We start from the raw sequence: 24,725 nt of genomic DNA on the forward strand, positions 1-24,725 counted from the left end.
TAAGAATGGCGACGGAAGCGGAGCACAGATGAACCGCTGACGGGAATCGAACCAGGCCGCCCGATTCGTAGGCGCTTATCGTTCCCGCTACGCTATCTCCCCCGTCACTTCAAACCCATTTCTCGCCGATAATGACGAAGACAATACGGATTTGAGAATAGCATTGTCATACAGGCGCCGCCATGTCCGCTTCTATCTGATCAATCAACACGCGGTGCAATACCTAACTAGGATTTCAAGGCGTTCGATAAGCCCGGTACCCCAAATTTACCAAGATATCAATTCATTAGGGTTGAGTAGATGACGAGATAGCGTCGTTGTTCAACTGTGTGGCCTAATTAATCTCGATATTGAATTCATGCCCGCGTCCTATACGAAATTTGAAAAGTGGTCCGCGACCCGTTTTGAGTTGGCGACCCCTGGCATAAGCGGCGTCTTACAAAAGCCTATAGAAGTGTGCCGTGCTACAATTCGGCGGTTACGGAATCAAAAATAACAAATATCAGCCTGGTGTAAACGACCATTGTGGTCGACAAACACCATGATTACCACAAACGACACTAGGGTTGAGAACATCGTAAATGCCGATAGTGCAAGTCTTCTCGCTTCGACAAACTTAAGAGTAAGCCCCACTTTCGCACGCTGCGCATACACGAATATAATACCATACAGTCACTAAAATTTGACGTAGTAAGCAAGTAGTGAGGAATCTACGCAGACTGGGGCCGCGGGCCACATCCTCCTGTAAGACAAAAAACTGTCCGCGGGCCGGACAAAATCCCTTCGCGGGCCGGATCCGGCCCGCGGGCCGTATGTTGCCCGCCCCTGCGGTAGGGAGAGCAAGTCGATCCTAATCGCTGATGCAGCATATAGCTATCGTATACAAATATGGGGGTTTAAAGATAGTGGGCTGTAAGACCCTATTGATATTTTAACTAGGACTGTTACTGTATTCTTATTGTACCAATCGTGTTCTGATACGGACATTGACATTTGTCTCAAAGATCTCTGATATCAATTTACTTGTCCTCCTGAGACAACCGATTAGATGAAAAACAATTCAGCTCACCCCGTTAGAGTTGGCAGCATGATTTTCATTGAATGGAAGAGATGACTTCATCCATCCCCAACACTGGGCATCAAAGTCATGCTTCAATTGATCAGTGCGAGAAATTCTTATAGAAAGTGTCCCGTTCGGCCGCACCGTAGCAGATTTTACATTATATGAATAATGAATATCTTCAGAAATTTTACCGCTGTACAATTTGAATGTAAATAGTGTCATCATTGTATTTGAATAATGAAATTATGCGTGCTGATTCAGGCAGTATTTCCTGGTAGAGCACGGTCCTCGCAACGTCAATCATTTGCGTTGGGTGCATTTATTCGGTTGTCAATTTCGACTCCCACTGAAAAAAATAGGTACAAACTGAAGGAAGTTTTACTTGCTGCGTAACCGTAATGAAGTAGGCGTACTAAATTTTTAAATCTAAGCATAGTTTTCGAGTTGAGATAAAACCTCGCTGATTAAATATGTGACATTTCCAGGCTATTGCATTACTTTACAAGCTGAAGAATTCTGATAACATTGCCGCAGGTATAACCACCTGGTTGCTTCGGAGTAGCCTATCAGTTTTCATCAGATCAGAACGCCACGATATCGCGATACAATGGAATATACAGGAAGATGTCGAAACGACTTAGAGTATAATCTTTGAAATCAGACACTCCCTGAGTAAATAATGTAAAGAAGAGTCTTGCACAATGCACATCGAATGAAGAAGAAGAAGAAATCATAAAAAGGACAAGCCATAAAAATGAGGTGGCGAGGTCGATACCAGATAATGGTCCAGTAATCTCGAGCGCAGACTGGTATGCTATTCAGTGAGCTGAGTCTGCTTGTTTTTCGATCTGAAAGCGGACATACGCGACAACTGTCGGATTGCAGTCGAAATATCGCTCCACAATCAGAGGTGGTCAAAGTAGTCAAGAAAGCTACTCAAGTAGAAGTAGCGACGAAAAAAATCTACTCAAGTATGAGTAGAAGTACTTCTTCCACAAGCAACCTAAAACTACTTGAAGTAGAAGTAGAATTTACTGACTTCAAAAGTACTCAAGTAAGTAAGTAGTTGTGAAAACTATCCTAATTCGCTCACATGGATTGTAAAAAGGTGGAAATTGAGCTATGCGAAAGGTGACGAAGAGCTTGATTCATATTGATGCATACCAGCAGGTATCCAATTTTCGATAGCATAAGCATTCGTCCACATCATAGGGTGAAAATAATAGTATTATTATGGAAATGCGATACTTATCCTCTGTTTTATCGAACAGCACGTTTTAGAAAACAGCATGGTATGGCGCCATCCCCCATTGTATAAGGTCCGTAGTTTAGTCGAAGAGCAATACGGAGAAGTTGTATAGGATACGGGGTAAACACTTTGCGCGATTAGTAAACGTTAATAAAAATATGGGGGACCGTAAAAATGCCACATTATGTAGCTTTATTTCCGGAAATTTAAGGCATTACTACACTTGCTTCTATACTTCAACATGTATTTTATCCAGGCTAAAGAACTGATATTAATTATAACTCAAAGTAAATGATACTGGGAATTGAAAATAAAACATAAATACTACTTCTAAAAGCGGAACACGTTTTTCATGCCTTCAGTCCAGAAAGTTTCAAAGGCGGTATGCTAAAACAGCACTAAAACAAACAAAAAAGTTAGAGTCCACTTTTCCAGGTTAGGACGTGCCATGGACAAGCTAGATTACGATATGACAAGTAAATGATAGATTGCGAAACATCAGTTTCCAACGATATGATGAGCCATATGTGTGTGATGTATGTGATGAATTATTTCATATGCATATGGGCGAAGGGCGACAATGTGGTGTGAAAGCAGGGATATCTATAGTTTTAGATATCCATGTGTGAAAGGAATCACGCCAACCCGCTACCTAAATTATATTCATCGATACTCTCGTGAAATCATACTGGCAGCACCGTAACTGCCGCACCCCAAACCCCCAATTGGGGGGGCCCGAGCTCGATGGGGGGCCCAAAATTATTTCGTGAATTAGCATAAATCATAGAGAATTCTTTGAAAATTTATGCAATTTTTTCAAACTTTTTTCGCGCTGCGCGCGAATTCCAGTGGTCGTTTATCTTTATTGTTGGGTATTGGGCCATTACCGCGCCACGACCCACCAAGACATACAATCAAGTTTTAGGCCATATAACATGCGACTCCAAGAAGTGTGCCAGAACGATTGGCATCGAGAAAAGCTTGGCCGAAAAGGTCTATGCCCTTATGCAGACCAAAGACTTCGCTATATATACAAAATACATATAGGTTTAATTTAGGGTTGCCATACGTCCGGAATTTCCCGGACATGTCCGGAATTTCACTGAAAAATCTGCGTCCGGGAGGAATTTCTAAAATATTCCTAAATATCCGGAATTTTGAAGGGTTGAAGTAGGCTCAAAAGTTTTTCGTAAATCAACATAAACAATATTTTTTTCAAGCAGATTAATGACATTCGAAATTCATCTTCGCGCCGCGCGCGAGGTAATGCAACGTATATTGATATTAGTATGGGCACCGGGCACCACATTCGCCAAAAAATGCAATAAAAATAAAAATAAATTACCATCATTTACTGAAATAAGTCCAATGGTAATCGCAATTATAAGCAAACGGTATAGTAGTAGAGTTGGTCAAGGCCGATTGGATGCTTTAGTCACAGATAGTGGTTCCAAATCTTGGGGTCGTTTACCTTTATCTGGGGATCGCGATGATGTTGGACGTAATCACTGTCCTAGACCGGGAGTAAGTTTGGGCAAGTTATTTTGTTTAGTAATCAGCTTATCAACTTTTTAGCTGGGCCAAGGAACATTTTTAAGTTCGAAATGAGGTCGCGAGTATTAAAGGTTGGAAATCACCGGGTGTGCAACCTGCTGGTGCATTTTACAGTAGCCTAATGGAAGAATCAATATTATTGAATAATTTATTCATAATATTTCACAGCCAAATGCTTATAGTAATTGCCCAAGAAGTTACATCGATTACCCTATGTTAGGTTAGGTTAGAGATTAGTGCTTTTTTGGGGCGTAAGGGGGCAGAAAAAATGTTGTTTCGGACCTGATTAAAATAAAAACACACAATCAGATAGCCGCACCGACCTAACAGTATAGCAGGGCTGTCAAACACAATCCCGACAGGCCAAACACGGCCCGCCAGACGATTTCATCCGGCCAGTGGAGAAAAAAAACTGTTGCACACCATAGCAAGTAGCAATCACCAGAGCCCACATTACAGAGGGCCCAATTCATGACCTATGTTCCACCACATTCCTGTATACAGTCGTTTGGCAATAATGCTTTGCTAGTTTGACGTCATATTGACACTCAATGTGGAATATATCATTTTTAAATCCGCTAGTGGGCGCTAAAAAGTGTCCGGAATTTGCTTCACAAAAATATGGTAACCCTAGTTTAATTGTCCATAGGCGCTTAAATGACTGACGCCGAATGTTCCTGTCTTTGCAATCTGAACCTCACAAGACAAATACCATCCCGCTGGGAAAAAATTATGCCAGTGAAGAAATACCAATTTGAAATCGTGCGTCTCTTAGTTTAGAAGCCTACGTTAGGGTGGTTCTATATTTTGTGATATAGCAGAGAGAGAGAGAGAGAGAGTCTTTATTTTTGATCAAACCAAAATACATAACACACGGCAGTGGTGGTGGTACAGAAAATATGGATGCACAGTATTCGGTATTAGATAGGAATGATCGATAAGATCGTGAGGGTCGTCTAGTCTGATCACACCAGCATCAAACAGGTACACTTGACTCTAAACAGTCTGGCTGTAAAAAAAAGTTACAGTAGTTAAAAAAATAAAATAGAAGAAAAATTAAACGATGGTAGCAAATGATCAATGAAGCAATGTCTGGGCGAGGTAGGGCAACAGTGTTAGTGTAAAGATAAGAGGTGATCAAGTAGGGCTTTTTTGAATCTATCATAAGGCAATTCACGGATATGTGGTGGTAATGCATTCCAAATGATAGGTCCCGAGTAGTCGATAGATCTCTTAGTTAGGTTGCTATTGGGTGGGGGTAAGTAGATATTTCCCTTTGACGAGGATCTCGTGTAATGGGAATGGACATTTTTAGCAGGTATGAAAAAGTCATCAAACACAGGAGGCAGACTATTGGAAAAATATTTGTAAACAACTTTTGATACTTCGAAGCGATATAGCTCATCAACTCGCAAAATTCGATGCTTACGGTAGTAAGGCGATAAATTGATACGTAAAGGTACAGATATCCGTCCGATATCCGTTCTCCCATGCATCGGGATTGTATTCGAAAAGTTGCTCCTCTCCCGCCTGTCCTCATTCCTCGCCAAAATGTCTGTCATCTCCCCTCAACAATTTGGCTTCCGAAACAAACACCAAACCGCTCATGCCCTCCTAACAGTGGCCGAACAGTACTATGATATCTCAGAGAAGCGAAATGTGGGATGTAGCATTTTTCTCGACCTAAAAAAAGCGTTTGACTGCGTAGATCATAAAATTCTCATCTCGAAATTGGCGCGCTACGGACTTCGGGGCCCACAACTTGAGCTCATGAAAAGTTACCTCACTGGACGCCAACAAATGGTTGCGATCTCAGACACCTTGTCCTCTCCTCACCCGGTGACCTGTGGTGTGCCCCAGGGCTCAGTACTTGGACCGGTCCTTTTCACCTTATATGTCAACGACATTTTTGAAACCTCCTCATTGAACACCACACTGTTCGCTGATGATACTCACCTCCTCTCTTCCGCATCTTCGACGGCAGAGCTAGATGCCCTGACTGGTGACCAAATGCCCAAAGTCCATGAGTGGACGGCCCAGAACAACCTTTGCATAAACGCCTCGAAATCGCAATTGCTGACAGTAAATTCAAAAAATAACCTAACCGTTAATATCGCTGGTCAGCCCGTTTCCAACACAGATAATGCCAAATATCTCGGAGTTTTACTGGACTCGAACATGTCCTGGAAGAGTCATATTCAGTCCCTAGAAACTAAATTATCACCGAAGTGCGGCCTGTTCTACAGCCTTAGGCGCTTCATGCCAGCATGGGTTCTTCTGATACTCTTTAAATCCTTAATCCAATCGAAGATACATTATGGCATCCTCTGTTGGGGGGCTGCCAGTAAAACTGCACTCAAGCCACTGCAGAAACTACAGCATAAAGTACTCCGAATCATAGCTAGGGCCCCGAAGGGGCCTGGCTGCCCATCCAATAAGTCGCTGCTGAAGAGATTCGGCGTCCTAAACATAGAAGATATGCGGAAACTAGAAATCGCCAAGTTTATGTATCAGTTTCACTGCGGTCGTTGCCCCGAATACTTCAATGACTTCTTTACCTCTGAATCAAAAGCGCACAAGTACAACACACGCGCGTCCACGTCGTCCAAATATCATATGATCGACCGAAAAGATCATCGCTCCATCAAATATGCCGGACCTGATGTGTGGAACAGTATCCCGCCGGCCATCCGACAGTCGACGAGCATGTCCACATTCAAGTCGAAATACAAGCAATTACTACTAAATAAATACAGTACATCCTCAAGATTACCGGACCACGACTGACCTATCGATCTCGCTTCCCATGACATGCCGCCCTATTTCTTGTCGCATTCTTTTTCTATACTATCTTCTTTACTTTCATTCAGTGTGCATGCCTCCTCTTTACATCGCCTAGGCCAAGGTGGGTGTCAGATTCCATAGACTACTCCTTGTCGCTTCGACATCTTCCTGTCTTTTCATTGTATCGCATTTTTGTGGTGTATTGAACTGATGAAATTGCTAATAAACCAATGATGATGATGATGAGATCAGCCGTATCGCACGGTTTTGCAGGGTTCGAATTCTGCACAGAAATGTTTTGCATGCACTTCCCCATACTACGATTCCATATTGCAGGTGAGAGTGGAAAAGAGAAAAATATATGGTTCGTAGTATTGATCTGGAAACCAAAGATTGCAGACGGGTCATTATTCCCACACACCGAGCTAGTTTTGATATTGTGCATTCAATATGCTGCTTCCAAGAAGTCATGAAATAACATCATGTAACGAAGTCATATCAACGGAGCAGACTGGAAGTCATGAAATAACATCATGTAACGAAGTCATATCAACGGTTCCGCCCGCCCGAAGATGTTTAATCATTATTTACGAGCCCTCCCGTTTTCAAGACACTTCACTCAGCTCTACCGGTAAATCTAATTACGTGAGTAGAGAGGACAATAAATTGATAGCATATTATATATGCAATCGCCGATCTGATTGACCGATTTTATCATAAATTATCGAAAATATTCGCGCCTCGCGCTGGCTCACGATACAGTACAGGTAATTTCGTGACAAACGCGAACAACGTGATGGGGGGGGTCGTTTTATCACCCTATGGGAGCCCAAGACCCACGTTTTTGGGAACCTGGCGAGGTGCTGTTTCGTTCCTGCCAACGGGTATACGCCCGAAGATGTTTATTATTATTGAGTGGTCCTACCTTTTCAAACACACCTCACTCAGTTCTACCGGCAACTCTGATTACGTGAGCAGAGAGAAGATAAAAATTGATAACAATGTATGCAATTCCCGATCATACTGACCGATGAAATCATGAATTCTAGAAATTTTGCGCGCTTGGCGCGCTTAGGCGACAAAAGCTGATTCACTAAAGAAACTCCCAAAGAATTGATGAATAGTGGTAAACAGTGTATCGCCGGAGGGGGGTCTGGGGTCGAAGCGCGGCCTATAACCCTATGGGGGGCCCAAGACCAAAGTTTTTTTGGGGGGCTGACGAAGTGCTGTTACGCACCTGCATACTGGTAACTCCGAATCCACTGCGCGCGAAGCGCTAAAAAAATTCTGGGCTTTACTCAACTTTTATGAAAATTAAATGTTGATGCTCCGTGAAAAGAGCCCCGAAATTCCTCAGTCTATCTTCCTGATTGGAAGATTGAACTACTTCTACTTGACAAACTGAAAATAGCGAAAAGTTAGTAAGTAGATCACAAAATATTACGAAGTAGAAGTAGAAGTAGCGAAAATCAGATATACTTGAGTAAGTACCAGAAGTAGAGGAAAACTACTTGAGTACTTCGAAAAAGTAGAAGTACTTCGTTACTGACCACCTCTGTCCACAATTCGTCGCGGTGGAATCAAAGTAACGTATACGTCCATTGTTCAAATTCTAAGATCCACTTTTCACATTTATAGAATATCAAGTGTTTGAAAATTTTTCATTTTTCGGCCATATCTTGCCTATGCTTTTATTTAACACATTGTTTCAAACGAAATTTATCATGGCCAAGATATGACCAAATTCTGTAACCCGGATAAGTTTCTTTGATTCCACAGCGAAGAGTTGTGTGATAGAGCTATGTATATTTTGTAGGAGTAAACAATATCTCCGCACTTGTCCGAAAACGGCAATAACATCACAGACGAAATTTTCGCTTAGCAATAATTATATAGTAAACACATGACTGTTCAGTGTTCACATTCTATAATGTCGTTCGACATCCTCCTATCTGTTCGTTACATTGCATTGTGTCTTATCGCATTGTACATTGTATGTGTAGCTTGTTCGGATGAAAATTATAACCCAATGTATTGTATTGTACATCCAAACATTTCCTCATCGTTTAATTCAGAAATGTTTACCATAGAATTTAGCTGCAACGAGGATTTCGGTCGTTGAGAATGAATCCGCATTGCGGCAGTCGTCTGCAAGTTTCGTTAGTCACTTTTCGTCCCCTTTCATGGATGTCAATACTAGAGGATGAATGATTTCGGTTGCGAGTCCCGTTCACGTCAATCTCGTTCTGTATTGTATTTATAGGATACTAGCGTGAAGTCACTTGTCAGGATACTAACAGTGGAGGAAGTTTTCAAATTTGAGGTCATGATATTTATGCATAGACATTAGACACGGGCATATCGCCGTATATAGCCATATCAACTCAGTGAACTACCGCTATATTTTAATAATCTGTTCCACGTACCTTCGGATACGTACCAATATCAAACATTATTTTCCTCTACATTGAGGAAGCTAGTATGTTAGGCTTACCATATTTTGGAAATCTGAAAAAAGGACACTTTTCAGAAATTTGAGACTTGTAAACCGGAGAAGAATTCTCAAAAAAAGAATTCCCACTTCGTGAAAAAAAAGGTCATCTTTTTCACTCAGAGCTCAAAATACCGTTTGAGCGTACTGCTGTGCTAATTTACGGCATATCACTCGCATTTTGCTCTAAATATGACCTAAATTTTCAAAAAAGAGGACAAAAGGGCGTCCTCCGAGTCCGAGGACACTTTCAAAAAAGTCAAAAAAGAGGACAAATCCTCTTAAAAGAGAACGTATGATAACCCTATAGTATGTGGAAGTGCAACACCGCTTTGCTAGTCTTTTGCAAATTTCAATCATGTTTATTAGTTGTCAATGCATGGAACAACTTATATTCTTTGATCTCCGTAATTTACCTGCGGCTTATTCATGTGAGTTCAAAAAACGATGTTCACAAGCCACCTCTGAATTGTAACCGGTATTGACTTATTGCAAGGACCTTATTGCATTCATTTAATTTATAATATTTCAACGTTGCTATGATGCTTTTTTTAAATTTATTTTTATCAATTAATCTGAAATTTTTAGGTTAATGACTTGTTAGTCAGATGCTTTGGCATGATAACTCTTGTTAAATTGAGCCTCCCATCTATGCCTTGTTCATCTGTTCATCACATTTGGCGCCATTGCGTTTTTCTTATGTAGATTAATGGTTTGCACGCTTGGCGAATAAAGATTCTCTTTCTTGCCAATCTAACCAAACTTGAAGAAAGTATCAATCTAGTTGGTTGAAGTTCAATTAACTACTGTAGAACAACTAGAAAATGCATGTCGTCGTTTGGCATGAATCATTATACCGATGTTCTGATGCATAATGGAACCAATACCATTTCAAACTCAAAACACCGATCCTATCTCCAATATTACTCATTTGCAATTCGAAGTCAGTTATTCGTTGTCTGTGTTTTACTAAAGTTAATTGCGGATTTTTAAAAGTGGTTCTAGTTTTAATTGCGAGTTTTGAAAACTGAGTAGTCCTAGTTCTATAGTTGTATTTTGAAAATCCGGTAATTTCTACGTCAAGTCTGAACTGAATCAGGGTTGTGATGACTAGAGTCGGGTCATAAAAATGAAAATGACTCGACACATTCTATACGACTTATTCAAGCCTCGTATATCAGGATCAATCATTGAAAATAGGCCCAGAAACTGTCTTTTATCTGTTTGTTTAGAGTGAGAAAATGTATGTTATGAATACGAGGCCTTCAATATCACCCAAGAGTGCCACTGAAGTGAGTTAAACCAGACTTTAACTCGGTACTGGATAGTAAACACTATGACGTGGACTCGACCTGTTGCTCTCTGACTTAGACTAGGACTTGATTCGGTGGTGAATTAAAAATGACTCGAATTGACTCGAGTCGAAACTATAGAAGTCAAATTGACTTGTGACTCGGAACCATGTGACTTAGTTACCACCATGGTTTGGATTCACCTCTTTACCAAAAAAAATTGATATTTTTCCAGGCATCTCATTATCATCGTAAACTACTATCATTGTTTCATAAACTTGTTGTAAATCACATCAATGGACGGATCGTCTGCTCATGACTTGCCGGTGACGTCGTATAACTACGACCCCAAATTGATGGCGCCGCCGGAAGACAGCGACTTGTTAATCATGCCCAAAAAAATTCAGAATCCAGTCTTGGAGTCGCAACTCCACCAAAACATGCACCGGGAGTTGAAAATCAACAAAAAATTGGGGATAAACGTCTTGAATCAAAAAAGCGAGTTGGGCCGCGTGTTCAGGGAACGAAAGCGCGAAGACACGAAACCTGCCGAACCCGTGAAATCAGATTTTGAGCTGATGCTTGAAAAACGCCGAAAAGCCCAGGATGAACAAGAAAAAGTAGTACAGGAGGAAGAGGCGAAACCTGAATTTTTGAGGATCAGGAATCGACTTGTTCACGAAACTTCAGATTAATTTTCGCCATATTCAACAATCAACTGCTTCCCTGTATCTTGCCACGTGGACCGATGTTATTTCAACACTCTCGTTGAAATTTGTAGATCTATGAAAATTTTATTTGCCGATGTATCTTGAATATATTCTTATTACCGTTAGGGCTGGGTGCAAATATTCGTGTACTCGAATCTGAATCAAGTATCCTAATGATTCGAGTCGAGTAGTGACAGATGATTTTTCGAGTACTGAAACGATACGTTCCTTACCAGTAAGAGTTCATTTATCAACAGAAATTATAGTTTCGTTACTATTTCACATTGTGAAAGCCTTGAAACCTCGACCGGTTGTATCCCAGCATACGAAACATAGTACAAGTAGAGGTCGACCGATTATCAAAATGGCCGATATTTAGAGCTTTCCCGATCATCGATATCGGCCTATGAAGGCTGATATCGCAGCCGATATTTTATATTTGAAAAAAATTCAAAAATATTGGAAATTCAATGCTCCGTGTTCTCAATCTCGAGAAATCGACGACGCAAAGGGCGATATATGACAGATTTACCCTTGCAGGACGAGTTTAACTTGGTGAGCATGCAGAGAAACTATGCTTCCTGCATTACAATCTACCTTTTCTGGACTGATCTGCAATTCTGTATCATGTTTTGCTTTTTGGGTTATCCCAATTTTCAACGAATGTGCACAATTAAGCATAATTCTTTTCAATTTCAGTTTTCTCGTTTGTTGTTCAGCTTTCTGCGGCATGAACAAGTGCCATCTTGCCTAATATATAATATTTTTGGTGAAATTGTTATCTGCTCCTTACATATTAATATCGGCCTTGTGAGTGTGCCGATATATCGGTGTCGGCCTATAAAAATCAATATCGGTCGACCTCTAGTACAAAGCTACGTTACTGGAAATGTCATATCTGTGAAGTTGTGATCAACCTACAGCCTTGTCACAGAGTGCAATGAGATAGGTATGGTCAAAAAAACACCAAATTATCTCTCATGTGATATCGAACTGGCAATATATTCTTTGTGGTCACATACTAGCTACATATTTGAACTTAACACATCATCCATACTGTTGTTATAATGACTGATACTCAATTGCTCGACTCAAAACTTGATACTTGATTCAGAATCGAATTCCTCATACTCTATTTTTCCAGCCTTAAGTGCTATACTAAATCGTTCTCCATAACTAACAAATAATTGTAGATATCAGTCCAAAGCGACTTTATGTTGTGAGATTTTGTTGCGGTCGGCCTATAATTCAGATTGTTCTGATGATCGGTAGCGCCGTATCAATCCGATGACACTTTAACCTCGATTTAACTTTGCTCACCTTTCTTGTAAACATGAGCCCAGCCATCAAGAACCTGACGCATAGTTCCTTCAGTCATTATTTGCATTCATCTCTTCAGTGATACATCCATGACAATAACCCACGATGTTATGATCGGCGGTGGGCAAACTTCAGTTCGTATCGTTATTTTTTTCAAATGTGTGGGAACGTTATTTCTGTGAGACCATTTCCTGTACATTCCTTTCTTCTGAGTCGCTATATTTTCTATGAATCCGCTCGAGCCATGGAGCAGATATAATGAATTTCTTTTTGTATGCATGATTCAACATGTATCTCATCATGTAGCTTCATCAATGTCAACGATCGGATTACTTGTTTATAATTGGAATTTCGTTATTTATGTGAACTTTTTGATGATTTTCACAGCATCAAGATGAGCTTTTTCATGCTAAAAGTGTGCTATCGTTATTGATATTGTAATGAATGAAGAATTTGTAACATGATATCCACTGATGCAAATGTAAACATCTCGTTCTGACTATATTTGTGTCTTCTGTTTTCGTGATAATTTGTAGCCCTAGTAATAATCGATCGTATTCAATTCTTGAGTTGTTACTGTCGCAGGGAGAATGTATCCTTTTTAATTCTTGCTTTTGTCGATACATGCAACTGACTTGACTAATTCTATGTAGCGGATACTACGATTGGTTCCGGTGTGCTAATTGTAAGCGGAACCCTTTTATTTTTATGCAGAGTTTGGTGGAAATATGTCTGGCGAAGATATAGGAAATGTTAATGGAATCGACTCAAGTTTTTTGGGTCATCCAAAAGTAAATGGGAGTAGTAACGATTCAGACGGCGAATGCAACGTCTGTTGTAGTGATATCTGTTTCATTGGAGATTATAACGGCCGATATTATCCCGCTCACAAGTCACTACTGATGGAAACGTCCGGCTATTTTCGAGAGTATTTTGCGCGGAACACGGCGCAGGAAGCGTCTAAGGAACCGATCTACATCACAGACGTGGAGCCGCCGGCGTTAGTTCAATGCCTGGACTTTATTTACACGGGTCAGCTAAACATCACCACTAAAAATTTGAAGAATTTTGCGGAAGCGGCCTTGGTTTTGAAGATGGATGGTGAGTGATCATTTTTGAAAGATTGTTGGAGGTACTGACTTAATTGTACAATTGCCTATTGAGTAGGCCTATTATGTTCATTAGGTTGTTAAATTCGTTCAAAAATAACTTAATACCGATAATATTGTTAGGTTCTCTGAAAATACCATGCACACGAAATTTGACTCATGAGCGTTTGAAAATTTTTAATTTATCAATTTATTTTAAAAAAGGAAAACTATTTTTTCAAATTTTACTGTCAACCTTATGAAATCGTTAAGTTTTAAAAAAAAATGAAATATAAATTATTGTACGTACAACCCCAATATTCATATTGGAATAAGCGTGAATATTTCTGGCTGTCACTCGTCAGCGATTAGTAGAGAATTAAGAAGGACTCAACAATCGTATCACCAAATATGCCGACACAGGTATGAGAATTCAAATAATCAAAGTGAAGAGCTAAATGTACTATTTTGATTTTGATAGTTTTTTGACAGCTAGACAGCATGAAGTCCATCACATTCAATTTTATACACTTGCACGCAGGCGCTATGAATCAGGTTAGGCATTCAAGGTGAGTTCTAAACTCTGCTCCCACACAATTTATTGAAAATCTTTTGGAGAGTTGGATAATAGAGGACATGTACTTGACCATATCATGCAGTCCAGGGTCCTTGGAATGATTTTGAATCAGTCCCATGCATATCTCGCACTGTTCCTAAAGGGGTGAGAAAGAGACGAAGGCTTTCTCTTTTTCGCAAATTTTAAGTATATTTTATCGGTTATTTAATAATTTTCATCATTTCAATTCACCGCAAGACGGCGATACCATGTAAATATAGGAAGGTGTCGTAACGACTTGGTGTAGTCTATGAAATCAGAAATTGTAGAATAATAGTGTGTTAATTTTTGTTCGCGTATGGATATGTCCAATCCTGTATATCTGGGGTTCTCAACTTCCCTTGTATAACGGGCTGTATTTTAACAGCAAACAGATGCTGCGGGTCGCAGAACATTATTACCATGTATTTGTGGGCTACTATTACATTTAGGCTACTGTAGCCTATTTACCAGTCGTATACGGGCATTTAGTACATTTTTACGCATTCTAAAGCATTAATAGACAGCGTTCGTAAGTTTGGAGTTGCTGTTTCTTGTGAGAATATGTGTCTTCCAGCGGCGCAAGTAAATCCCTTCATGGAGCTTCCATTGCATTCGTAGTAAGTCGGTATATGTACCTTCAAACCCTTCCACCAGAGAACCGAACTCTCTTTTTCAATGCGTGAGCGGACAAGCACAAAATTACGGTCTCTTTTTCGTTACAGAGGCCATTATCACTTTGAGCTCTCAATGATATGAGAAGAAGTCTGGCATTCAGGGTCATTTCTGAGCAAACCAATCAACCCTTCTCCTTTCCTTCCATGGCTGTTGCCCTGCACCAATAGTTACAGAAGTCAGCTGTGTCAAGTTGACGTTTTTCGCTGGTCCCTCCCCACGTCTTCCCTGCCAGCATTTTGTTTGCAAATATGTCCACTCTGATAAAATGCACCCAGATAATAAGCTCTACAATGTATGTGAAGTCCGTGGATTCGTCCAATGTGAGGCTAAAGTAATCTACGTGACGTGTTTCACAACATGCAGTAAAAGATCGATTGACATTGCTGTTACTATTCTGGTCACGGTTGAAGCAGACAACTGTAGCTTCGAAATTTGTCAGGTGATGCTATCCTTGCTGCTAAGTTACAGAAACAGCCAATGTTCGCACAGTATGTTAAAGTTTTATTGAAATTACACCTTCGCTAGCAGATTTCTTGGGTATAGCGATATTCCAAGCAATTTTGAACGATGCGTCTGTCAGTGTTGGTTTAAGTCAGTACCTTCGAGTCACGAGTCATTGCACATTTTGACTCGAGTCAATTCAAGTCAATCGATTTTCGAAGGTGACTCGAGTCAAGTCAAGTCAGTCGATTTTTGGAGGTGACTCGAGTCAAGTCAAGTTGCCTTTTCGAAGTATGAGGTGTGCTACGTCATGGCATTTTGCTAGCTGTCTGAAATACAGATTGAGTGGTCATTGATTTTGAACAGCTGGACGAATATAGAGTTAAATATACACGCAAAAAGGCGCTGTATCGCTCAAATATGATTAGAACTGCTGAACTATGTATGCATAATTGCATAGCCTCAGTTTATAGTCACCCAGGGATATTTAGATATCCCTAATAGTCACCAATCAAAATAGAGAATGAGAAACGAATTGATTGGATGCAATACATTACCCATTTGCAAATTGATGTGATGCAATTCGAGCCTGCGCCAAGGGTTGAGGACGATATAAACTATATTCGAAGTCAATTTCAATACAACAAGAAGTTTGGTTAAGGTAAGAACGGAGAACAGAAATATACATTTTGCTATAAAATTACTTCACTATACTAGTCTACGACAGCGTAAGCTGTAGAAGCTTCGATCACTTCTCTTGTGGTCAATATATTTGTGAGAGAACAATGGAGGCTCAGTAAAACGCACGATCATTGAATGATTGGTCGCTCTCACGGGTTACACCAGCGTTTCGCGAACAATCCGAACCAATGCAAGATACAGTGATTTTTAATCGAAACCGATTATACTTGATGACTTGAAATTGACTCGTGAATTTTGCTTCGAGTCACGAGTCAATCCACATTTCTGATGCGCCAAGTCAAGTCAAGTCATTTTATCAAAGTGACTCGAGTCAAGTCAAGTCATACGAAAAAGGTGACTCGAGTCAAGTCATGACTCGAGTCATCCCAACACTGACGTCTGTAAGATCGCCGGCAATTTTACCAATGCCTCAAAATATAGATTGCTGGGCTTGACACCTAGGTACAACGTTTTTTCTAAGATCAGGCGATATGTATGACTCCAGAAGAAACTGGTCGTACCATTTTAAGCTTTAACGCTTCGTTACGACAACTGTTCTTCGACAAATATGACACATTGGATTTCCATTTATACCCGAGAAAGCAAATTCATTGTTCCGCGCAGACTTACAAACCCGATTTTTGACGTTTAATTTCCCTTTCCTTGTTCTTGTTTCTATTCAAATCATTTGCGGTTAGTAAAACACTCTTTAAAAGTGTGCTACGCAGCGGGATTCCCTTGAACCAGAGTCCAGCCGAATACCCATTCAAAACAATAGCAATCTAAACTCGAGCATATATCAAGAATCCAGAACACATCAAGAATGAGTAATGAAATGGAACAGAGACGGTGCGATAAGAGGGACAAGTAGCTAAATTAATGTGTAACAATACCGTGCCGTAATTACGTTCATGATGAAAGGTGTCGCTGGCTGCAGGTTGAGAAGCCCTGCTGTATATTGATGTCAATTTTTTTCATTTTAATTGAGCTGTGAAACATTTTTTAGTCACACAATTTATATTCAAATCATCGGACGACGTTCAAGGGTTTTGTGGGCCATGTCGCTCTAGTATGAACTCAATCGACAACTATGAACTTCTATCACACTATAAGCTATTAATGTTGATCCATAATATTTGTGTTATCATTTGTAGCTCGTCGTAACAAGCTTCTTATCAAAACGTCAAATATGCTTGTGAGCATCAAAAAGCAATTCTGCAGCTATAGACTTATTTTTAATTGTGTTATAACCTCACATTGTTTGATCACAACCCAATGGCTGATACAGAAGATCACCATTGAGATTTAACTGATATCACCATGCTGTCTTCCTGTTGTGCTAAGTCGTATCGGATTGTGAATAATGGTTCTGTAAAGATGCTGTTGTCTATGAATGGACGCTTGGCTAATGGTCTGCAAAATATGATTGGTTAATGTCCAACGCATTGGATTGTTCCGTGTGGTATATTGATCATTTTGTCAATTCCAAACAGCACAAGATTGCGAAACAATCACTTGACAGGAAGGTCGCGTAACAGCTTGGATTTAGTTTTTTATTGATATTAACAAAATAGCATTCAAATAAGAGGCATGTACACTGAATGAAAAGTAACAATGATACTATAAGAACAACTGGCGGAAAATATGATTAATGAAAAAGTTGAATGTTGGATCTTGGTCTGGGAATTTCAAGTATTCAGGCTAGTCGAATTCGATTGTTGACATACAATGTCCTTTTGAATTCTCTACTAGCCGCTGACGATTACCCCTGACGAGTAGCCGCCGATAATATTTGAGTTTATATCGGTATCAATATATTATTCGATTGTATATTGAAGTGCTGCACCCCTTGTACTAGTACTCGTATTAATTGGGTAGAATGTGCTTGTGTTGTATGATGCGATGTTTGCTCCCCTGCAATGTTTCCTGGCTTGTTATTTACTTTCCATAGCCATCCAGTCTGGCATGACGGTCCGTTTAACTACCGGGATTAGTTATTAATGAAATTGTTGAAATATTTGTAGGCTGTCACATCGATTTCGAAGGAAGGCTGTGTTTGGTAAAGATGAGACGCAGCTGTTGGAGACTACTACAGACTACTTGATTTTCAGAATGCCCGACTAGAACTAGAACTACTCACTTCTAAAAACTTGCAACTAAATCTAGAACTACTCACTTTCAAATACCAGAACTAGTCACTTTCAAAAACTCGCAACCGGAACTAGAACTACCGTACTCACTTGTAAAAACTTGCCACTAGAACTCACTTTTAAAACTCTGAAAATATGCAACTAACTAGATTCGATTCTGAAGAAACTCGTTCATTTTTATGTTATCTGAATCATATCGGCTTCCCACATGAGAATCGGCACAGGACGGGGTTTGTAGTTTGTAATGGGAGGGTTTTAGACCCACCAAAACCCACCCCTGGCTACGTCACTATTAGTAGTGATGACTCTGAGTCAGAAATGGCTTCAAGAACATCGCACAACAAAGCACCAGTGTCACGATTCACACCAAACGATCACACGTGTTTCCTAGTTGTTTGGCAACTAATAATTTTTTTTAAATGTGCAACTAGTCCAAAGATCAGTAGTTGGTTGACCGTCAATTACCTAGATTGTCAGTTTGTAAAAGTTTTGGTTGTTGCTCTTTTTAACTTACAACAATTCTATTTCAGGAATCTGGGACTATTGCGTCGCGTACGGCGTCAGTCACGTTAACATTGACACATTCTTCGATCTTCGCATGATGGCCGCCAGCACTTTCTCTCAGAAACTCCTCGACGCCACCGAGATGTTCGCGCTCTGCAACTTTGAGACTCTCATGAGCCACGAGGAATTTGCACTCATCGACAAGACTCTGTTGCTCTTCCTTCTGGAACATAAAAGGATTAAGGTACGCGTGGACTCGGACTCCACCCGTTGCTACCCGACTCAGACTTGACTCGGTGGTGAAGTGAAAATAACTCGACTTGACTCAAATCTATGAGAGTTAAATTGACTTGTGACTTGGCTACAACCCTGGCATGGTTTAAAAAACTGAATTCTGTTAAATGGAAGTATAATTATAGCCTAAAACTTGAGTATGTAGCGGAAGTATGCAAGACCTACTCGAGTGCTCGGAAAAAGTACACATACTTCGTTACTGACCCCGTTTTGGTTTCAGATGATTCCTGAGCGTAAAATCTACGAGGCGGTGATCTCGTGGATCAATTTCATTCCGAGTAAAAGGCGCCATCACCTGCCGGAGCTGCTGAGGCGGGTCAATCTGGAGCAGATTCCCATCGACTATTTAAAGGTGACGTTGTGAAGTCTATTTTGTGGAAGGGTGGTAATGTCTCGACTTGAGTCGCAATTTTTCGTTGACGTGACTCGAGTCGTTTTGTAAAGCGTGGAAAATTACTCGACTCGACTTGAGCCAGTTTGTGTTTAGACTAGAATTTGAATTGTTACGACACAATTTTTCCTATTAGATTATAGCTCGTATTATAGCTACACTAAAACTTGGTAATTGAGTCAAGTTCAGTTCATAGGCCACAGTTTATTTTCATGAGCACAAGAATGGCAAATGTCTGTACACTTGTACTGCAATCTTGGCTCATTCCATATAATGCAGTTCTGCTGTAGCATTGTCTGAGAACTCTGAAATTCGAACCGGACTGTACCTCCATATTGTACAGTGAACAATATGACTTGATCTTGACTTGGCGGTGAATTGAAAATGACTCGACTTGACTCGATTCAGAACTTTAACGGTATGATTGACTTGTGACTCGGAACCTTGTGACTTGCCTGCCATTTGTTTCATATTTTATGTGTTTTTTTTCAGGACTCTATCTACGGTGAACTGCTTGTTTTGGAAGACACGGAATGTCGTAACTTGGTGGAAGAGGCTCTCTTCTGCCACCTACACACAAACCTGTCCGCGGAAGATGGCTCATGTAAGTTGCCCAGCATGAAGAGGTGGCGAAAAGGAATCGGTAGTATCAGTAGCTTAAAGCCGGTTATATGTGAAAAGTTGAAAAGAACTTTAATCGGAATCCGTTACATTTCAAAGTACAATTTAGGGGTATTTGGCAGTATAATAGAGGGCAGCAAACCATGCATTTCTTTCAAAAAAGTAATCGAACAATCAAAATCGCCTACTAGATAGCGTAATGGTGAGGCGTCCGGCTTCTTGATCGGCAGATTGTGGGCTCAATCCCAGGCCGGGTCAGACCAAAGACCTGATTAGTAACGCTGGTATCATTCGCTGCTTGGCGCTCACCATGGAGGGGTGGTGCAAGACTTGAAAAACATTACAAGGCTATATCTGTATCTTCCTTGTCCAGCTGCATATGCACATTAGGGCTCTTCAAAATGACTTTTTTTCTCAAATCGTACTGGCTACTTGATAAAATTGTTAGGTTACCTAATTTAAGCCTACACATCAAATTTGGTTCAATTCCAACCAGTGGAAGCGGAGTTATTGCCGTCGAAAAATTTGGATTATGAATAAAATAATACTTACGGTGACCAATTCTTTAATTATTTATTATACTGGTGCCCGCCGTAAATACTATTTTATTCAAATCCAAATTTTTTGACGGCAATAACTCCGCTTCCACTGTTTGGAATTGAACCAAATTTGGTGAACATCGTTTCTATAGACAATCTAACACTTTCATGGGGTGAACAGAAAAATTTCAATTTTTTGTTATTTATTTTTATATAATAAATAGAAACTCTCTTCTCCTGTAGCAATGAGGCTACTGGTTGGAATTGAACCAAATTTTGTGTGTAGGCTTAAATTAGGTAACCTAACAATTTTATCAAGTAGCCGGTACGATTTGAGAAAAAAAGTCATTTTTGAAGAGCGCTAATGCACATCACACACTCATGGTATCATATGCATGCACAGATCGAGTGTATGTATATCATGAGTCAGTGTATATGCCGCAAAAACATCAAAAATAAACAACGTCCGGTTACTGGTCAAGATTTTACCATCACTTCGCCTGGCACAATCTTCAATGGAACCACACATGACTCCTTTCATATCGAGAGGAGAGCATGAAAGGAAGTTTCCAATGTTAATAGTTGCATACATTCGTCGTGATTGCATTTTAGGATTGTTTTCTGTTTCGCGAGCTCGAAAAAGCTAAGAAACACCGATTTCAATCTTGTGAAAGGTCGTATGTTGATTTTTTTAGGAGTACAGAACTTCATGACACATTTGAATAAAATATTCATTTTATTCCCGAAGCTTTTCGGCTGACCCTCGTCAGGGGAGTATCGTCAGCAATAATGCGAGAATTCGAATAACTATGTTCAGCAACAATATATATCGCTAATTATGACGTAACACAGAAAATATACAAAGTTAGGAAAACGAGAGAACTGAAGCGTTGGCATGGAGATAGCGAAGCAAAACAAGTTAATGCGCGATTTTCAAATGATACACAAATTCTTTCTGTTGGCATAGACTAGGTTTGCTCATAGTGATGATGGTGGACTCAAGAACAGACAAATGAAATAAATTGCGACCCTTAGCCAATATAGAGAACATGTCCTCGTGATAGTTAGCAGCACACGAGGACATGTTCTCTATATTGGCTAAGGGTCGCAATTTATTTCATTTGTCTGTTCTTGAGTCCACCATCATCACTATGAGCAAACCTAGTCTATGCCAACAGAAAGAATTTGTGTATCATTTGAAAATCGCGCATTAACTTGTTTTGCTTCGCTATCTCCATGCCAACGCTTCAGTTCTCTCGTTTTCCTAACTTTGTATATTTTCTGTGTTACGTCATAATTAGCGATATATATTGTTGCTGAACATAGTTATTCGAATTCTCGCATTATTGCTGACGATACTCCCCTGACGAGGGTCAGCCGAAAAGCTTCGGGAATAAAATGAATATTTTATTCAGTTGATTTTTTTGTGTTTTAAAATTGTTAAAACGTCTAATGAAACGGTAGCAGACCTGAAACGCTTTTCTTTCATACAGTAAAGCTCGTTTGATTTGTCAGGCGTGCTGACTCGCAACAGCATGGTGATGCTGAGCAAAAACCTGCAGTCTGCACTAAGCTATGATCCGTGGAGCGGGCGCCGAAAAACCTTCCGAAAAACAACAGAGTTTGAAGGGTCCTACGTTTCGTGCTCCGTCGGACGCTCGGTCTACGTTTTGGGGGACGATCGGTCGGTTTTCGAACTGGACACTTTCGCGAATTCTTGGAGAGAAATGGCAAAGATGAGCGTGGATCGGAGCGAACCAGGGGTCACTGCTCAGGGAGGAGCCGTCTATGTAACAGGTGGAGATGAATAAGACTTGAAAAAACGGATTTGAAAATTCCATTTTGACTGTTTTGAGAATTTCAAGTCCTGTGAAATTTTCATTTTCTTTCCGTCATATCGGAGCCAACATCGATATTTACTTTCATAATCAATAAAAAACTATTGTAGGCCTACTTTTGCTGATTCGCTGAAATTAGGTTCAAAATATTGTCTACTTGATCTAGTTTCGAAATTAGAGTGGATTAAATGTAGCCTGCTTTTCCATATTTCGAAAAAGTCGGGTTTATGTAAAATTTCCATTTTGCAGAATTATTCCCGGCCTAGTTTTAGATAAGCAACTGAAAATTCTAATGTTTTAGGCTTTGCTTTAAAATTTCTGCTATTTCTAGCGATTATTGACCAAATTTCATCCCATGTCGAAATTAGACTGCAGCCACGCATTTGAAAATATGAATCGAATATCATCTATTAACAGGCGGTGTCGCCATGGCTACGGGCAAAGGAGTTCGAACCGCGGAAAGATTCGATCCCGCAAAAAATTTCTGGGAAAAAATTCCGAGCATGAAAAAGCCTCGATTCAGACACTGCTTGGCTGCGTCTCGGGGATTTGTTTACGCGATAGGCGGATTGAACAACAACAACACGCCTGTGAAGTTGGTGGAACGTATCGCCCCTAAACAAGGGGTCTGGATGAATGCGGCACCCATGAAGAAATCTAGAAGTTCGGCTCTCTGCGTTGTGAAAGACGAAACTATTTTTGTGTTCGGAGGCACCTTTGTGCCAGATGACTCGGTTGAAATGTTGAATGCGTCTGGATCTGGATGGACCACTCTGACAATACCCATTCCCAAGAATTGTATAGCCGCTTGTGCCATAGATGACGACGTATTTGTAGTTTGCGGGTCGGATTCGGCCAACGAGAAAGATTTGGAGATTCAGGAGTTTCGACTCGACGGAGAGAAATCGAACTGGGTCGAAAAAATGCCGGAATTGGGACAGTTTGGGGGTCTCAGTGTAGCCATGTCCTGCACTTGACCCGCGACATGATGGCGGACTTCTTTAGTAAATGACTAGGGCTTGATGAAATCGTGCATCTGAGCGTCGCTTCATACTACATGTTTTGTATGCCGCGATACGACCAGGGTCAATCTGTTTTATAATTCTGACTTGAGTCAAGTCGAGTCATTCAATTCACCACCGAGTCAAGTACGAGTCCAAGTCAGTGAGTAGAGGGTCGAGTCAAAGTCATAGTGTTCACTGTTCAACTTCAAGTTCAATCGGTTCAACTCTGCTTGAGTGATGTAGAATGGCTCGCATTCATATTTCCCTCAGTCCTAACAGTTTCTTTCCCTATTTTACTAGTATCGGGACTGATAGACGATATACCAATATGTGGTGACTATACTACACTTGCAGTTACATTGAAATGTCTGGTCATATGACTTAGTTCTGAGTCGGGTCATCAAAATATCGTGAGTCGTTACTAGGGCTGGGTAAAATCGAGTTCCTGAGTGATTCGACTCTGAATCACGTAATATGCTTCTAGTCGAGTAATCTAGTATCACTCATTATGACGTCATATCATATTGTAATACGTCAAAGTTCAAATATGTACTGTTTATGCCACCGCAAAGAATGTAATGGCTGTTATCCATCTCAAAAAAGCTACTTTGGTATTTTTTCGACCATACCGATTCCATTCCACTTGGTGGCAATGCTATGGGATAATCATAACTTGGGAAATGGGCTACGTCCAGTAATCTTTGTAACTTTGTACTATATGTTTCGTATGCTACGATACCGCCAATCAAGGTTTCAAGGCTTTAACAGTGTAAATGAGTATCGAAACTATAATCGTCGTTGATAAATTACCTTTCAGTGGCGAGAAGCGTATAATTTTAGTACTCGAAAAAATCGTCTTTCACTACTCGACTCGAATCATTAAAATTAATACTCGATTCAGACTCGAGTACTCGAATCATTGTGCCCATGCAGCCCTAGTTACAACCCTGGATACGATTAATGAAAGTTTAAAATCTTATTTGTTTCTTGGAATACACGATTCGCATGTTGACCACCATGTGACAACCTATTCTGGGTCAATTTCATTTTGTCGCATGGTAAGAGGGGAGACAGTTTTATAATCTAGCAGACATCGACGTTCAATATCCATGAATGCAGGTTAGCGTTGTTAAAAAATCAGGTTTTGATTCCTTCAAATGCTAATGGCTGTCCAACCTAACCAATTTTATCGAATAGCTAATCAAACGTGAAGATTTGTTTTAAATCCCAGTCTGCATTTATGTGTCTCATTACCAAGGCAAAAATAGATAATTTACTCAAAATTTTCTGTATCGGAGCTCTCTACAATTTTTGCTGACCTATTTCAATTTCCGGTTAAATGCAAGAATGTTTGACCTAGTCGTAATCACAGGTGGTAATAACAAATGCTTATGCTTTTGAAAGATTTCAGATAGATTTTGCCGACTCCCAAACTGTG

General features: G+C 40.2%; 2 protein-coding genes and 1 long non-coding RNA gene across 4 annotated transcripts in view; 2 read left to right on the forward strand and 1 right to left on the reverse strand.

Moving 5' to 3' along the window:
- Nucleotides 1–24,725, reverse strand: part of LOC145453862 (uncharacterized) — a 76,803-nt gene that overhangs the window by 13,065 nt on the left and 39,013 nt on the right. The window lies entirely within an intron of this gene.
- On the forward strand, nucleotides 10,081–13,178 carry LOC145453859 (protein FAM107B-like). Its single transcript, XM_080331833.1, has one exon. The coding sequence runs from the start codon at nucleotides 10,730–10,732 to the stop codon at nucleotides 11,126–11,128; it is 399 nt and encodes a 132-aa protein (XP_080187959.1). The 5' UTR covers nucleotides 10,081–10,729; the 3' UTR covers nucleotides 11,129–13,178.
- On the forward strand, nucleotides 13,192–24,317 carry LOC145454705 (kelch-like protein 25). Its single transcript, XM_080332697.1, has 6 exons — nucleotides 13,192–13,564; nucleotides 18,627–18,844; nucleotides 19,115–19,246; nucleotides 19,778–19,889; nucleotides 21,961–22,242; nucleotides 22,701–24,317. Exons 1-6 carry the CDS (start codon nucleotides 13,192–13,194, stop codon nucleotides 23,258–23,260), a joined length of 1,677 nt encoding a protein of 558 aa, XP_080188823.1. The 3' UTR covers nucleotides 23,261–24,317.

This window comes from Botryllus schlosseri, chromosome 13 (genome assembly GCF_051294905.1).
Source record: "Botryllus schlosseri isolate E-star chromosome 13, Bs_hap1, whole genome shotgun sequence".
In the NCBI taxonomy this organism is placed as follows: Eukaryota; Metazoa; Chordata; class Ascidiacea; order Stolidobranchia; family Styelidae; genus Botryllus; species Botryllus schlosseri.

Excerpts from the sequence above, each read along its gene's own strand:
- LOC145453859 (XM_080331833.1), top strand. The coding sequence starts at position 10,730 with ATGGACGGATCGTCTGCTCATGACTTGCCGGTGACGTCGTATAACTAC.
- LOC145454705 (XM_080332697.1), top strand. The coding sequence starts at position 13,192 with ATGTCTGGCGAAGATATAGGAAATGTTAATGGAATCGACTCAAGTTTT. Across the intron at positions 19,247-19,777 it reads TTCCCATCGACTATTTAAAG|GACTCTATCTACGGTGAACT; the intron begins GTGACGTTGTGA and ends GTTTTTTTTCAG. Across the intron at positions 22,243-22,700 it reads AGGAGCCGTCTATGTAACAG|GCGGTGTCGCCATGGCTACG; the intron begins GTGGAGATGAAT and ends ATCTATTAACAG.